Source organism: Delphinapterus leucas, chromosome 19 (genome assembly GCF_059928025.1).
Source record: "Delphinapterus leucas isolate spDelLeu-1000000601 "Yukka" chromosome 19, BTC_Dleu_Yukka2, whole genome shotgun sequence".
Taxonomy (NCBI): Eukaryota; Metazoa; Chordata; class Mammalia; order Artiodactyla; family Monodontidae; genus Delphinapterus; species Delphinapterus leucas.
The window spans coordinates 59,664,599-59,681,741 of NC_143147.1; the positions used below are offsets into that span (position 1 = coordinate 59,664,599).

Here is a 17,143-nt window from a genome sequence, read left to right on the forward strand (position 1 = left end):
ACACCTCCCTGCAGCCACTCCCACCATCCTGTCTCCCCGAGGACCTTTCCTCCACACTCACACTCAGGCTGATCTTCTGGTTTAAACAGCTGGCTGATGGCCACGTCCTGCAATTTAGTCACGTCCGAAACCATGACTGTGGATCTCCGGAGGTCGTCGATGTGTACAGACTGCCACAGCCCTGGGAAAACAAGCCCCAGAAGCTTCCCTGTCTCCTCTGGTTTCTTCCTGTCAGTCATAAGCAGGGATACACTACCAACCCTATGTTTCAACGCATTGCGGAATGAACAATTTGTATCCTGAAGTCTAATTCCTTCAATATACACAGGAACCATATAGATGTCATGCTACAGCTGTTAGCAACTTTAGCATAAAAATCAGTTTTAAGAACTGAAATGACTACCTTGTAAAAAAGTGTTTGAAGAAGGCTTGTGATTCTTTTATAAATTTGTTATTAAACTTGCTATATCATAATTAGTAGAGGGGTGTGAGACAATGGCAAGCTTTGCCCCCCATTAACTATGAAATTATTAAAGTAAACTGTTGCCTATTTCTAGAATACTAATTTTTTCATACAGGGGATTCCTTGGATATACTTTGGGATCAGGTCCAGACCATCACGAAAAAACAAATATTAAAATAAATCGAATCACACAATTTTTTTGGTTTCCCAGTGCCTATAAAAGTTATGTTTACATTATACTGTATTTTATTAAGTGTGCAATAGCATTATGTCTCAAAAAACAATGTACATGCCTTAATTAAAAAATACTGTATTGCACACACAAAAACATAAAACAACCAAAAAAATACTGCATTGCTAAAAAATGCTAACCCTCATTGAGCCCTCAGCTAGTCGTAGTGGTAACATCAAAGGTCACTGATCCCACGCCACCATAGAACATATGATAATGAAAATGTTTGAAATATTGCGAGAATTACCAAAATATGACACAGAGACATGAAGTGAGCAAATGCTTTCGGAAAAATGGCACCGATAGACTTGGCACAAACCTTCAATTTGTAAAAAACGCAGTATCCGTCAAGTGTAATAAAGCAAAGTGCAATTAAACGAGGTGTGCCTGTGTAATAAATATTTGGTGGCTAATTCCTCAGGAAAAAAAAAGAGAGAGAGAGAGAGATTTAAGATAGCATTTCCCCACCCCAGAAGCAGGCATAAAGTGTCCATGCATTCATAACACTGTTAGCTGGAACTATCTCTCTGCATTATCCATATAGTAAAAGGTGAGGAACCAGAGATTAATCAAGTGTTTATTGACAAGTGATGAAAGAAGTGCTATATGTCGGAACAGCCAGTCCAAAGTTGAGTGTTTTTTGCATTAATCAGCAGTAAGAAATCTCAATTGTATCTGAAAAAAGTATTGTTGAGATTAATATTAATGTTCCAATGTCAGACTTTGTACATCATAGGGCCAAATTAGAAACAACTTAAACATCATTAAACAAACATATTCACTAATATTTTGGTCCTACCTCCATGGGATCCTACATAGGACGTTCCACTTCCCATCCGGGACAGTTTTGTGATGAAGTAGACTAAGACATAGTCCTTATTTCCTTGTATCTTGTTGATTTCATTTATAGCAGAATACCTATTTTAAAAACAAACAAGCAAAGACAAAATAAATCAAACAAAACCCAAGAAAATAAACAAAATGGACGTTGTAAAATGCCTGAAGGGTGTCCTCGGAGCGGTCAAGTTCCATCTCACATTTTTTTAGCTGTAAATAGATTTCATACCCTCAAGCTTGCTACCCTCTCTTACAGGAGAATGGGAGCAAGACCTCTCTAAGTAGGCTCATCTCTTTCCCCCATTCTTGCATCCCTCTGCTTTGAAATGGCATTTTTTTTTTATTGGTCAGGAACCCTATCTTACAATCCTTGATGGGCTTGCTCTGATGCTACTAAGGTAAGGCTGGCGGACCTTTCCATTTCAAGAAACAGAGTTCTGTGAACAGACAATCAATGGCCAAAGACAACCAAGATATGAAATATGGTTTCCAATGCTTTAGAAGGTCCAGAAATTACTTTTACTTAAACATCAAGTAATAAGGGAACGTAGTTAATTCTAAAAGTATCAAATTTCCCCTACAAACAATATAAAGCTGCCCAACAAATACAACTGAAAGCATTTAAATACCATTATGGCCCTTAAACTTGCAATAAATTCATATCATGTAGTTTAAAATGAATAATGACCAAATTATGTCTGCTAACATATGTTCCAAGGATACTCTTTTATATCCTGCTAATATTCTGTTATTTACACTTGTTGCATTTGGCTATTTTTGTGTTGTTATGAGCCTTTTCTCTCTTTGTTTCTCTAGTCCACATTTAGAGGAATAAAAAGGGAGAATAATTTTTATTCTTATTTTTATGTTCATTCTGATACTATACAGTTTTCAGGGAAGAAATTCTTTAGGAGCTCCTGAATAAATTTGGAGTTTCCTACGTAGTTTCCGAGAAAAATAACAAAAACATACTTTGCTGAAGCGATGAGCTGAGCACTGTGAATTCCATCTTCAAAATCTGTTTGAATAATGAGGATTTTATAGCTGGCTTTGTGAGCTAAGCAGTTTCTGAAAGAAAAAGGAAATTATCCAAGTGAGTTTTCTGTCCTAAAAATTGGTGATAATGTTCTCCAAAGTGATGGGAAATAGAAGGGGTATATAGAAAAACTATTCAGGTGGGATTTTCCTCTGCAAGTAAGGTGGGTAGACAATCCAGTGGAGAAAGAAAAAAGCCCCAATAAATGCCTCCCAATGAGGCATAAGGATGCTGGATTCAGAGGGGGCTGTTTTTGCAGAGGATAACAGAGATGAGAAGGACACCTGGAGAATTTAACGACATCCTTTTCAGAGTCACATGTCCTCAAGGTTCACTAACCAAAAGTGGCGAGAACACCAGTGGTTACCATAGCCACACATATGAAATACCAAGTGATGGATCCTGAGGAGGGAAAGGAACGGGAGGGGAAGGCAGAGACCCTCACCGAACTTCCCTGAGGAAGGAGTACTCGGTGTCAAACTGCTGCAGTGACAGGATGGTGAGTTTCAGAGCCCTGTCCATTACTTCTGATTCTAAAAGTTCACAGTCATGACTGGTTAGCAGTCTGGAGAACGTTGTGATCTGCAAAGGCAGGAAATGCAAATAATTCGCTGGAATGCAAGAAAGGGTTGCACATCCGCTAGGTTTAGATCCCAGAAACATGAGGATGTTCAGCAAATATCTTCCATGGGCTCCTCAATGTGCAGTTGGTACACAGATAGAAAAGAATACAAACCCAGTGGAGTTTTCCAAAACGAGGCAGTGCTGAGGTAAACAGAACCTACAGGATCAAACGTATTGGAGAGAAGAGTCACCCTGTCCCCAAGATGCCTTCAAGTCTTCTTCCTAGACTCCAGTGTCTTTTCCTACTTTGGATCCTACTGACAGTTCTGATGATACCTTAGGGCTCAGAACAAATGCCATTTCTCCTTTGCAATCTTACTTCATACTTTCAGATCGAGTTGGCCATTCATGTCCCTTCCCACAGCTGTTAGCAATTCTCCCCTGCCACTGGATCACACCGCACAGTGCAACAAATACACTCCTTAAGGGCATGCTGATATCCTAGGTCCTGAATTATTATCTCCGGGCTGGCCTTACCACTGAGTTTCCTATTCCTATATCCAACTGCATGATAGTCTACCTAGATGTTACAGGAACATCAAAGCCCATCCCAAATGGAATTCACCACTGCCTCTGCCAAACTTGCTGCTCACACCTAGATTGTGATTAACCAAACTTTTGGTCATCCAAGGAAGAATCCAGGGAGTCATGTCTAGCCTCCTCCATCTCCCAGAGCCCCTATAAGGAATCAATCATTACCTCTGCCAATCTGCATCCTTACTATGTCTCAATTCCACCCATCCATCCTCTACTTTGACTGAACTGGTACTGCAGCCTCCCTACTGGTCTATCTTTTCTGTGAGTCTTTTATCGGACTTTTTCCCTCCCTCTCTCCACACACATTTCTCCATCACTCCCCTCTATACAAGGAAGACAAAGCTCCTTGGTGCTACTGACAAGACCCTCCATGAAGTCTCTCCGGTTATATCTCATCCCCATCTCTCAGCACTCGCAGCCTTGAACTTTAAGCTTCATCAGCCTTTAACTCCTGGTTTCCTGCACAGACTGTGTTGTTTTAAACCTTGACATCCTTGCTCAAATAAGGTCCTCTGCCTATAATACCTTCCCAACCATACTTCACAATTAGCTTGACGGTCATCTCTTATTAAAGATGGGTTCATGCGACCTCGTATCCTGATCTGTGTTGCTCCTCTTTGCCTCTGTGGATAGCACTATCATAGGATATCAACAGTACCTGTTCATGAGTGTCCTTCCACCTTCCACTGTATGTAGACCAAGGCCAAGCCCTGTGTTAATTCATCTTTATCTCCCCAGTGTACTCGAACCTCATTTGTTGAAGTGAACACTGTGCACAGCACTGCACAAAAATGGGCACTCAAAACTTGGTTAAACTAACATGTATAAATATACAGGTCTCCTGGCACTTGCCAAGGAGAGGAACCAAAAGTCTCAACACATTCATTTACGGTTCCTATACACTGACTTGCAAAGAATCCTGATTTCTTGATGCTAGCGAGTCAAGGACCCTGAGGTAAAAGAGAAAAAGGGTAAAATATAGAAAGATAATCACCTCTGTGAAGACGGCACGGCGCTCCGCATCCATCGTGCAAAGGTGAGCCTGGAAGAAGTCTGCAAAGGAGTTATGCTGCTGCCTGTAATAGTATACTTGCGACAGGGACTGTGCGGTGAACAGGCCTAGTGAGGAAGCGTTCAGCCGAACTACAGCATCAGGTGTGGCACAATCCAGCAGCACCAGTTTGGCCTGCTCAGATACCTTCTGGTAAAGCTCATCAGTCAAGACCTTGTGCCCCAGCCGCTCTATGACCTGGAGCACCACAGAGGCACACGTGTCTGAGTGGTAGCCCATGAAGACATCGGAAGGGCTGTACTTGGGTATGGCTAGAAACTGCTCTGCTTTCACATCTATGAACTTCTCCACCCAGACCTTAAGCTCCTCCACGATATTCTTCTGCCATTTCTCCAAAACAGTGTTGATGTCCAGATAGTGCTTCTCTAGCCGGTTAATGAGGGGGATGGGAAAATGTTTGTAGACGACATCTTTCTCCTCAATGACTATCAAGCGGAAGTCTGGGTGAACCCGACATTTGACCCGATGGGTCCCCAGACCGAGGTCCACGTACTTCTGGCCACCGAGGTAGACGTAGTACTGATTGAGCGCATCATAGAGGCTCTCATAGAGGTTCTGTAGATTGAGCAGCACCACCATCTTGCCGGTTTCCATGCATATCTTCACTCGGTTGATATTTCTGCAGATCTGGGTGTACTCTTGGTCCTTGGGAAAACTGGATCCAAAAATAATCTCTGGCTGGTCTGCACTGAAGAACGCCTGCTGCAGGATCTGCAGGGCCACATAGTTCCTGGTCAGCACGAGCAGGTAGCGGGATTCGGAGTCGTCCAGCTCTCTGCCAGATGCCTTCTGAAGATCACCGTATATGTTCTGCTGGATCAAATGCATGGTGCTGATTTCTTCTGTGCACTTTGCCTCAGGTAAATTGGATGAAAAAATATCCAGGGCGTGGATGTCGTCTTTGCCACTGAAGTTCCGAAGGACAGCTTGTGCAATGTCTTGAGGGGAAGGCTCCTTATTAGAGGCTTTCGCCGCGGCAAACACCATCTTGATGAGGCTGTAGTAGTCACGAAGCCCAAAGAACTCCTTGTCCTGCCTCTTACATACTGTTTCATAGGCTTTGGCAAAGGATGCAAAGTATCCTCGGATTCTTTCTTGGACGAGGGGCTCTGAAGAGCAAATTCCCCTGGCGCTCTCAATGAGCTCTCTCTTGTTGGGGCTGCCACGTGACACAAAAATACCCCGGTTCATCTTGGCGGGGTCCAGGGCCCAGTTGGAAATGCCTATGAAGCCAACTTTTTTGTGGGGGGCGGGATCGTCTTCAATGCATCCATCCTCCAGCAGTGGGTGCAGAGCCTTCAGGGGCATTTTGGGCGAGTCTTCTGCCAGTCCAACCTCATCTAACACCACCACAGAGACGTACTGCTCCAGGTCTTTCCCCTGCTGGAAGCGGGCACACTGCTTGAAGGTGCCTATAATGCCCTGTGGGGTGGAATGAGGGCTACACTGGAACGACACCAGATGGACCTGCTTCAGGCTCCGGAATAGGTCCGAGTGCGCAGCCTGGCCTTGCATGGCATCTGCCACGATGGTCTTGGCGAGAGATTTGGAGCTGCCGGGCTTGCCCACCAGGAAGAGAGGAATCTTGAGCTCGATGCAGATGACCATCATGAAGACATTCTCCTTCAAAGCCAAGTTCTTAGCGATGGTTTTCCTCAGAGATATGTCATTCAGAAAAAGATCCTGGGTTTGTGTTATCTCAATCAGGATAATCTTGCTATCATTATACGGTTCTGGAAAGAACCTGCAAATGGCTTTCCGATAAGATTCCTTCTTCTCTAAAGAGGCGTGGTAACATACCCCGATGGCCAGCACCAAGGACCAGAGGATGGGATCTCTCTCAAAGTCATTTTGGATGATACCAGACTCGCAGAGAAAGGAATCCAGCTTAGACAAGAGCATCTCACTGTGGTCGTAAAACCATTTGAAAACTTTCACACAGCGTTCCACATCCCTGAGGCTGACAAAACTGCATTCATTTTGTCTTTTCCTCATGAAACCCTGAGAGGCAGAAAGCACTTCGGTGATCACACGAGTCTCGCTCTGCACCATCACGATGGAGTTCACCAGTCTCTGGACAATCTGCTGGATGTAGAGCTTTTCTGCTGAGTCATTCAACTGTCCGAAGTCCCACACCAGGGGGATCAGGCTCGGCGGCAGAGCGTGAACGCGGTACACCAGCTGCCTCAGGGGGATGGAGCCAAGCCTCTCCGCCGTCTCTTCTGCACTAACCCTGTATCCCAATCCAGCTGACTCCAGACGGCAGATCATCTCCTGGGTGTGCTTCCGGTAAGGGTTGCAGGCTGCTATGATATGCAAGCCAGAATCCTTAACCAGGGGCTTGCCACCCACTGTGCGGTCACACAGGACCTCTTTGATGCAGCTTATGGCCTCTGTGGTGTTGGCTTCATCAAAGAACAAGATGGTGTCTAGCTGAAATTGGTCCTTATTGAAGCAGGCGAGTGCTTCGGCCTCCCTGACCTTGGAGTAGATCATGTTGGCAGTTGTTCCTCCGTGAACCTTGACCAACTTCATGGTGTCAGCGTCAGCACCCCCACGCCGCAGGTCACTGAGGAATTTAATGAGTCTTGTTTTCCCACAGCCGGTTTCTCCCATGATGATGACAGGGATGCCACACCGGAAACGCATCTCGATGGCAAGGATCTTAAGCATATTGTCCGTTGTAAGCTCGTATGTTTCATCAGGGTCGATGGGCCACTGGATCCCCAAGGCCAGGCACAGCTTTTCAAGTTTCTCATGTCTGGGCAGCTGGTCAAAGTCCACGTTGAAGGGCACCCTCTGAAGCAACAGGCCCTCATACAGTTGCACTGTCATAACATCCTTCTTGATTACTTCCCCACTCAAGCGGTCAATGGCGTCAACACCGCCATTCTGATTGGGCTGGAAATGGAAGCCTATGAACGTCATGGATGTGTGGTCACTGTTGAAGAACACGTACGGGTGGGGCTCTGACTCCCACCTCTTCCGAAGAGTGAAAGGGGCAAGATCTTTTTCCTTGACCCCGTCCATGGTGACTGTGTACTTCCCTGGGCTTTGGTCGGATGTGTGAAGTGTAGGCGTGGCGAAATCTCGTGCCATGAAGATCATGAAGGTGACCACAAAGTTCTTGAAACCCACCAGAGTGTCTCCAACAAAGCTGGGATCACAGAAGAGAGAAGCCTCACAATCTCGGAGCTGGTAGTTCAAGAACCGAGCAAAGTTCCAAAGCTCTGACCAGGATGGGTTTATCACCCCACAGTAAATCAGGAGATGTTGGATGCATTCACTGGGGCTGCCCTCAACAGAGCCTTTTTGGTACTGAAATGTGTCTAGGTTTTCTTTCTGATGGAACCGCCTTAGATATTGGTAAGGTCTCTGGAATGTTTCACTGCAGAACGCTCTCTGATCCATTCCTGGCTCTTCAGAGCTCCACTGAGGATCCAGCTCCATGCTGATCACTTCTTTGGGAGGCCTGCACGTGACTTTGGGGAAGATGTCTAGAAAATTGAACTGGGGGACAAGTGTACTCTGGAAAGAAGAGACGCAAATGAAATGAGTTATGGCTGAATTGCCTAAAAAATGCTTTTGTGTTTTAATCCTCCACATGGTCTAGACTGCATGGACCTTTACGAAAAATCACTTTCCATGAAGGGATTTCTGTAGATTCCGCTTTGCATGGGGTGTTACCTTTTGCACATTCAGGCATCGTATGAGCTGCACTGTCGATCACAAAGCCCTTTTCTACCCAACCTCTTGGAACTAAATCTCTCCATCAAGTACATACGCGTGCACGTGTGTGTGTGTGTCCGCATAAAACTCCCTTTTGTTAAGAAACTGAGATGATGAAAGTCTCCTTTCCCTGTCAGCTACCATTAAGAAAGATGGTGCTCCTCCTAGCAAATGAGTTTTCTGCATTCCCAGCACCACTGGCATTTAACCCAGACATACAGCATCCATCCCGATGAGAACAAATCTAAGATACTGCTAATTAATAAAAGAATCTTTTTATTCCAGGCATTATTTAAAAATAAGTTTAAAGATCTGTCTTTACTAACATTGCACTCAGCTACTTTGCTAAGGCAAAAGTGGAGAATCACAAAAACGTATCGAAGCCCCCACCCCAACAGTAACATGAAAGTGCCCTGATACACACCAGCTTCAAAGGCCTCCGTGGCAGCGAACTCCCTTCCAGGATTTCAACGATATATAAGTGGCATGGGTTCCGAAGCCACATCTTCCCATTTACATCCATTAAGTACTGGAGAATGAGGAGTTTGAAAAGAAACACCCAAATTCCAGTCTGCACCTAAAGACAGAATGACGTGGGTCTGTAAATACTTACACAAAAGACACCAATCCTCCCAACCCTAAGGACCCTCTTATTCAGCTCTTTGATAACGATGATACTGAGTATCAATACATGTACAAAGAAGCAAGTCTTTATATTGGGAAGGGGGCAGGGCAGGATGTGGGAGCTCTGTCTTTCCCAGCACAGCCACTCAGCTAGAACCTGCGGGCACTTACTGAAGAGGTCACGTCAAAGTGGAATACAATGGGTCTCCTCTGATACCGGGCGCCCAGGAAAGGCAGGAGGGAGCCCAGGACTTCATTCTCATCCACCTGAGGGTTGATCAATCGAATAATTTTTAGAGGCACTTTTTCTCCATTAAACTTCATTTTCAGTTGGCCGTGCAACCTCTTCACAAAGAGGGACCTTCCTGTGACGTGAACATACAAAAATTAGGCGCCAGGGCTACGGATCAAGAGTGAGAATGACCAGAAAGAGTGACTACAAGTCGTTTCTCTTTGTACAAAATTCAAAACTGATGCAACCTAACATCAGGTTAAAGGACGCACGTTCGAACCCTCAGATTTCCTTGCTGTTACCCACCCACCATCCTTGCTGCTTCCCGGGACTAAGGATGGCAGTCTGAGCGTAAGGACAGAAACAGCAGAGTTCGCTCCCGGGGGCGGGGAGCAATTTTCACTGGAAAGAAGGTAGTACCGTTAAAGGGATACAGTCAACAGAATGGAAATCATGATGGTGACTGAAGGCAGAGGCATCCGTTTCTTCTCAAGATGGAGTAATTATACCTCAGCCCGCTCAGGACCCACATCAACCCCAAAGTAGCCAATGGACTTAAAAAAAAAAAAAAAAAAAAAAGAGGAAACTGCAGAGATGCTAGTTTAAAGGGGGAAGATGGCTCAGCCAAGCTGGAAACCATGTGAGAAACGGTGTCCCGCTCCAGTATGGGTCATGATTTACAGCTTCAGGTGAGTCAATCCTCTGGAGACTCAGTTTCCCCACCTGCAAAAGGGCTCATCTGAGCTCACACCCCACCCCATTGGACAGGGAAGGGCCATCAGGTGGTCCCTGGGACTCAGGGACCCAGCAGCCATCATTACCGACACCCGCTCTCTCCGAGGCCACGATCCCAACACACATGTGGTCCCGGAACGTGGCAGCGGCTGACGGGGTCTGTTCCGGGACCCGGAAGTGGTGAGCCAGGTAGGCCTGGATGTCCTTGAGGGGCGCCTGGGGGGTGATGAGAACCTTGTGCTGGCTGAAGGCTGAGGGGAGGTAACAGTGCTCTCGCTCATGGTCACAGACCATCACGAGCCGGTAGTGCTCCTGGTGACGCTGCATGCACAGGCTCAGGAAGAGCTCCTCCGCCCGGCAGGCCACCTCGTAGCTCAGCTGGTCTGCGTACAGCAGGCTGTAGACCCTGAGTCCCTGGGAGCCCGGGGTCAGGCAGCGACGCAGGAGCAGCGCCACCTCCTCGAACGTGGTCTCTGGGGTGCAGAGCAGCACCTCGTCGTAGGTGGGCAGGGGCTGGTTCGGGGTCTGCATGTAGATGGCCAGGGCGGCTGGCAGCACCTCAGAGTGGCCACAGACGATGAGATTCGGCTGGCCGTCCTGCAGGCCTCTGGGGAGCTCCCGCTGCACAGGGGGCCCAGCCATCCTCGCCAGGCGAGCCAGACAGTGGCCAAGGGCCTCCAGGTCCAGGCAGTGAGGCAGGAAGACACTCATGCACGTCATCGAGTGCTTCATGATGACCCTCAGCTTGTCCACCAGTCTGGGCTCAGAGAAGAGCAACAGTGGCAATTCTTCAACCACTGTACTCTCCTGGTGTGTGATGGCCCTGCCATCGGGCCCCCAGCAGGCCTCCGAGACGTCCCTTGGGGTGCAGTTGCCTTTGATGAAGGAGAGCATGGTGAGGGCGGCACTGCTGGGCACCTGCTTCCTGAGTTCCGAGCCCAGGTAAACCAGCTGCTCGGCAGTATAGTAGTTGAGGTAAAAGTGCTCAGCTCGCTTCTCTGCCACGAATCTCTCCCACTGGTCCAGGAAGTCCTCCATCTGCCGGCAGAGGGTCTCGAGCAGCTCAGCAACTGGCCCGCTCTCCACGAGCTGGTGCACGAGCTGCAGACCGAAGTCCATCCGGATGGAGGCGCCCTTCCGGGGGGAGCAGTACACCTCGGTCGTCCAGGCCCTGAACAGCATATTTCCGGCAGAGTACAGGTTTATAAAGGACTGGACAAGCCTCTGCACGTTGCAAAACACCTGTTGCAAATGGAAGCAGGAGGCAGACGTCACAGAGCTGACCGCAGAGAGAAGGACACAACAGTCTAGAATAACACAAACAGATTGATAATTTGAAGGGCTGGGGTTCGTGTTTTCTCCAAGGTTCACTGTGTGATATCGAGCATGAGACTGATCACAGAAGGCCTTCCTTCCTCATTTCCATAGTCTCTTCTTTAGGAAGCAATACGTTGTAAAGATAAAGGAAACCCATTTATAAAATACAAATGAACTTTAAGGACAAAACTCATAATCAAAAGGAGAGACCATTACATAAATCGATATGCCTTTATCATCATGATTACTTCGGATTTTGATGAAGGATGTCCATTTACATCTTTAAGTATTTGGGGATGCTTGCTGATTTACAGAGTAAATCGACATCTCTTTGGATCATGATTTCTGAATACATGCATTCTGCAGACCCACTGGCTCCACTCTCCATGGGTTTAAGAGCAGAGTGATTCCTATGAATTAAATACAAGCTCAGGGCTTCCCTGGTGGCGCAGTGGTTAAGAATCCGCCTGCCAGTGCAGGGGGCATGGGTTCGAGCCCTGGTCCGGGAAGATCCCACATGCCGCGGAGCAACTAAGCCCGTGCACCACAACTACTGAGTCTGCGCTCTAGAGCCTGTGAGCCAGAACTACTGAAGCCCGTGTGCCTAGAGCCCGTGCTCTGTAACAAGAGAAGCCACCGCAATGAGAAGCCCGCGCACCTCAACGAAGAGTAGCCCCCGCTCACCGCAACTAGAGAAAGCCTGCGTGCAGCAACGAAGACCCAACACAGCCAAAAATAAATAAATAAAATAAATAAAATTTAAAAATAAACAAATAAATACAAACTCAAACCCTTCTGACTTTCCCAGGCACCTCAGCAGTGAGAGTCCTCAGCCCAAACAGATGGGAATAGGATACCTGCTCCAACATAGATACAAACCCTTACCTCAGAAAATACCTCTACGACTTCAACATTGTTGTGATCTTTCTTGCCAGACATCAGCATCAATTTGTTCAAAAGCTCCTTCAGCTCTTCTAAAGAGTAGTCTCGCACCTCCTCGTGGCCTCCATGGCCCTCAGGAAGGATTAAGTGTAGAACTGTGTCTGGGGAAATCTGTGGAACAGTACACAATCAGAGGTCATTTTTGAGAGGCAGAGACCGCCCCACCCCCGCCCCTGAGGACAGCAACCTGTAAGAGACACCTGCAGCTGTGCCTGGGATGTGATGCTCACCTTTTGGCCATCCGTGGGAGCCTTGATCACATAGATGCCTCTGCTGTTGATTGCTGTCGCCAGGGACAGGGATGAGAGCTCCACAGACCCGTGACTCTCCTTCACTGTCTTCAGCCACTCCAGGTTCCGGGCAGAGTCACACTGTTGGGACAGAAGGAGAGAAAATGGGCCGCAGCTTACAGGTGATCTTCTTCCTGCCACTCTCTCCACCTCTGCCTTCCAGGGGCAAACTCCTCCTCCCCTTCTCTGGCTCAGCGTGCCATCACCCACGGGGGGGCCTCCCTCACCCGCTGCCCACCACTGCCACGGGCTTTGGCTCTCCCTCTTGGGACACTTGTCAGGAGGTGTTGCTGCAATGGGCTGCTCCCCTGTGTTCTCACCCGGTGCCCTGGATACATGGATGGGGAGGGACAGGCATGAACCCAGCTCTCTGTGAGAAGGCAGCGTTCTGCCGGGCCCCCAGCTGGGGATAATGCTGGCTATAACAAGGCTGTGAGCTCTGCTGCTCCTTCCATTCCTCTTTTCCTCCCCCATCCCTTGTGGGGCTCCAGCCACCCTGTTACACAAGCTATGTACTGGGTTGGCCAAATAGTTCGTTCGGGTTTTTCCGAACATCTTACAGAAAAACCTGAACGAACTTTTTGGCCAACCCAATACTATGGGCCTGCTTGGGCCCTGTGCAGATGGTTTAACTTACAGTGAAATGTTTATTTTTTCTGATTAAAAATGAATCTGTACCAATTGCGGAAAGTATGGAAAATACCAAAAAGTATAGAGAATTAAGTAACAATTACCACCATTAAGAGAAAACCACTGGTAACATTTTAACATATTTCAGTCTTTTTTTCCCGTTCTTTTTGCATAGTAGAAATCACTCTAATTTACATGCAGTTTTGTATCCAATTTTCTAACATAATAAGACAGAGAAAGCATTTCCATATAGGAAGAAACTGTTTTTAAACATCCTTTTAAATGACTGCATTAAAAACCTGCCATGTGAGAGTGCAATAGTTTGCAGTCCTGCCCCTAGTGTTTCTAAGCGATGCTTTATTACACTTACCTATTTTGGAGCCAGAAATAAGACTCACCAGTTTTTGGGGCAGGTGGTGGTCATTATCCAGAGCCTTCCACAGCTCTTTCAGGTGTTGCATGAATTCATCGAAACCCGCACTCGTGTCCAGCTCATACAGCAGGGGTGCAAAGCCCTGCACAGCATCGTGGAAGCAAGCCACCCGATCCACGTCGATGTCATTCTCCCCCGCAGAGATGGAGGCCAAGTCCACGAACACCTTCAGCTCAGTGATGCCTGGGGAGGGAGAGGCAGGTGAGTGCAGGGCTACCCCGTGATGACATGAGCCTCAAATCCGGGACAATCGTCCTTACTGAAGCTATAAATGGATATTCAGTGGATTTTTAGGGGTTTTATCCACTTTTTGCTTTCGATAAGAACCTGGGGCATTTTTTTCTTTCTTGCCATTTATGTTGATACTGCTGACCAATACCTGGCCTTACTGAACAGCATCAATGTCCAGGCATTGCATGGGGCTTTTGTGTATCTTACTTCATGTAATCACACAATATTGCCATTTCGTTATGAAAAGAACAGTAACATGTTGACAGTTATCTATAAAAAATGGCTGCTCACTAATCAAAATCTGTGCATCACTGTGGCCCGAGGAGCCCATAGCTGAAAGCAGCGAGTCTGTGATGAGTTGAGCAGGCGGCCCCTCCCCTGTCCCTGCACACCAGGGCTGTCCACCTTCCCTCTTCCCTGGCTCCATCTCCCCTCCATGAATTAATTCTGCCAAAGTCACCAAAGCCACAGAGTTAAAAAAGACTGCCAAGCCCTTGCACAACGACAGGTAGAGGTGATTAAGCCAAGACAAGTTCGCCTTGGCTTCTAGTAAAAATCAACCGGAGGAAAAAGCTAAAGGGACACAATTTTAAAGAAAATGATCCCTTGCTGTTCACAGCAAGCATCCAGAGTGAGAGGGAAAAAAAGTAGCCAAGGAAATAGTTTTTACACCAGAAAATGAGCTATACTGTCCTGATATAAATGCTACCTACAATCAACGAGGCACACCCTGCACATTTACCAAAGAATACAGATGAAAACTTGCTAAGAGACTAGACTTAATTATTACAATCACTAAGATGAAAGGAGAATTATAGGACGTGATAGTGGGGCTAATTATTGTTACAATGGCAATCATATTACAAGATATAAATGTATCAAATCAATGTGCCATACACCCTAACTTTACACAAGGCTACATGGCAAATACATTTCAATTAAAATATTTTAATTTTAAAAATGCAGATGGCATCTCATGGTCCTTTACTTAGAACATGATCAAGGGGAGGGGCTGCCCATACGTTTAGGAAGACCACCCTATGAACCATCTAAATATGCTCCAGACTTCCGGCCACCACAGTGATGGACTGTACCTCCGAGAGCCTCCCGGACCCAGCTGATGAACTCCTTCCTCCGGGACAGCTCCTTCAGACACTGACACCGGGTCTCATTGACGTCCTGCAGCAGCTTTCTGGCACGGATAAGCTGCTGGTTGATCCGGTCCAGTTTTTCGTGGCGAAAGTTGTCCAAGACAGTCTAAAAAAGTCATCAAAGCAAGTTGTCAAAGAGAGTCTGCAAGAGAAGGTTGTATGTGCACTGGAACTGGCTCCTGGACCCCCCAAAACAACAATGTTGACCATCCCAACAGTCCTTCCCACCAAACTTCCAGGACTGGCAGGTACATAAAGCTCTTATCCCAGATTGGACACTGTAGCTGCTCTTCTGTCCCGCCTCGATCCATAGTAACTACAGTTCCTCCGCACCTGGCATTCTGCTAAGCAAACCTACACAAGAACCCTGCCAGGTGCACCTTGTAATTTTTTCTATTTTCTAGGTAAAGAATAGAAGGACCAGGACAGTGACCTACTCAAAAACACGCTGCTGGGCTTCAAGCTTACATGTGCCAAATTCCAAATTTTGTGCTATATTTTAGTCCCCATCATACCTGTCTATACAATAATATAGGTCACCATATACCTTATAAATGCTCACCTAAAAAATCAGAAAGCAAAAGACTCACTTCTTAACTGTAACAGATAATGTACCACGTGCCGCTCCCAGGTAAGCGCTAGATGTGCAGAGCTGACAAAACAAATGGCTTTTAGAATCTAAAGAGCTCAGGTGACTCTTTACAAATATCTGATGACTAAAAGAGGATCATTGCCTTTTCCTAAATTCACGATCCTCCTGCCGATCCAAGGAAACCCTCACTAGCCAAAACAGTCGCACTATTGGTAAACGAAGGTAAGAACGAAGCCCTTGGCATATTCAGGCATCGAATAAAATACAAATAACATTGAAGGAAGCTGCGGAATCATCTTGCCCAGTTTTTAAGAGCTCGAGAGCGGCATCTCCGCCACCCCCACCCCCAGTAGTCCCCAGTAAATAACTTACAAAGCTTAGTAAGATGTGGAGAACACCAAAGTCGCCGGTCAGGGCCAAATTCTCTTTGACCTTCAAGATGACCTTGGCTGAGTCGACAGCCTGATGCAGGTGATGGTATTCCTCGATCTGCCGGACTCGCTCCTTGATCCAATCTTTTTGGTCACTGGGGTACAAAGCACACATTGTCTGGAGGTCTTTAGTTAGGTCGCTGTATTTATTCACAAAGTTTTTGAAGATGTCATCGATTTCCCCAAAGGTGACTTCCCCTGACTTCAGATCCTGATACAGTTTCGTAAACCTTTTGAAACAAGGGCCATATAAACATTGATACATCTCTTCAGGGTGGAATAGTTTCATTTCCAGCTCCTCCTCTGGCTCACTCAGCTCCTGGGCGGCTTCTGTCCAGAAGACATGGAAGACGTGGCTGTCCTTCAGCAAGTCTGCATTTCTGGCCATTTCTTGGACTGCAGGGCTCAGGTTGTAATGTGTTGTCCACGTTGAGTCGAGGGAGGTGGCTGACAAGTTCACCATCACGACTTGGTTTAATCTTTTCCCGCTGAGGTCTTCCGAATGTCTTTCAGCAATCTCTCCAAAATCCACTTTTGAAACCATAAGAGAATGTCAAAAGTGAAACCTCTATTCATGATATCATTTCATTTTACTTTCCTAGTTTTTACTCCCCTCGCTGCTCTTAAGGAAATGCAAGTGAACACACTTGCTGGCATTGTTCTCAATAAGAATCCCTAAGTCTCCACCCTCACCTAGCTCGTCAATTTTCATGACAAAGAAAGCTTTGCAACTTCTGGGAGAAGATGACAGTCTGACATCTGCACATGCTTCCACTCCCTCCCCATATTCTGTTCCAATGATAGAAAAGAGATTGTTTTTCAAAAGCCATAAAGCAACAGGGCTGGGAAGGACAGAAAAGGAGATCACAGCAACAAAATTTTGGAACTTGAAAAGCAGATGTGCTAGGGGGTAAATGACGTCTTAAGCCTCAGAACGTGGGGTCCTAGCCCATGGTGGGGAAACCTGAGTCTGCCAGGTGTCTGGTGTCACAGACTTCCCCCAAT

At 46.6% G+C, this 17,143-nt stretch overlaps 1 protein-coding gene across 3 annotated transcripts in view; it reads right to left on the bottom strand.

Annotated features, from left to right (window-relative positions):
• RNF213 (ring finger protein 213) overlaps nt 1–17,143 on the bottom strand; it is a 111,684-nt gene that overhangs the window by 39,466 nt on the left and 55,075 nt on the right. For all 3 annotated transcript variants that reach the window (XM_089901578.1, XM_022589405.2, XM_089901579.1), the window contains 13 exons: nt 16,080–16,669; nt 15,059–15,221; nt 13,699–13,916; nt 12,611–12,751; nt 12,324–12,491; nt 10,208–11,363; nt 9,326–9,519; nt 8,955–9,107; nt 4,724–8,329; nt 3,014–3,150; nt 2,505–2,600; nt 1,495–1,613; nt 62–181 (listed from right to left, as the gene is read on the bottom strand). In XM_089901578.1, coding sequence (XP_089757704.1) covers nt 62–181; nt 1,495–1,613; nt 2,505–2,600; nt 3,014–3,150; nt 4,724–8,329; nt 8,955–9,107; nt 9,326–9,519; nt 10,208–11,363; nt 12,324–12,491; nt 12,611–12,751; nt 13,699–13,916; nt 15,059–15,221; nt 16,080–16,669 — 6,861 coding nt within the window. The remainder of the gene's footprint in view (nt 1–61; nt 182–1,494; nt 1,614–2,504; nt 2,601–3,013; nt 3,151–4,723; nt 8,330–8,954; nt 9,108–9,325; nt 9,520–10,207; nt 11,364–12,323; nt 12,492–12,610; nt 12,752–13,698; nt 13,917–15,058; nt 15,222–16,079; nt 16,670–17,143) is intronic.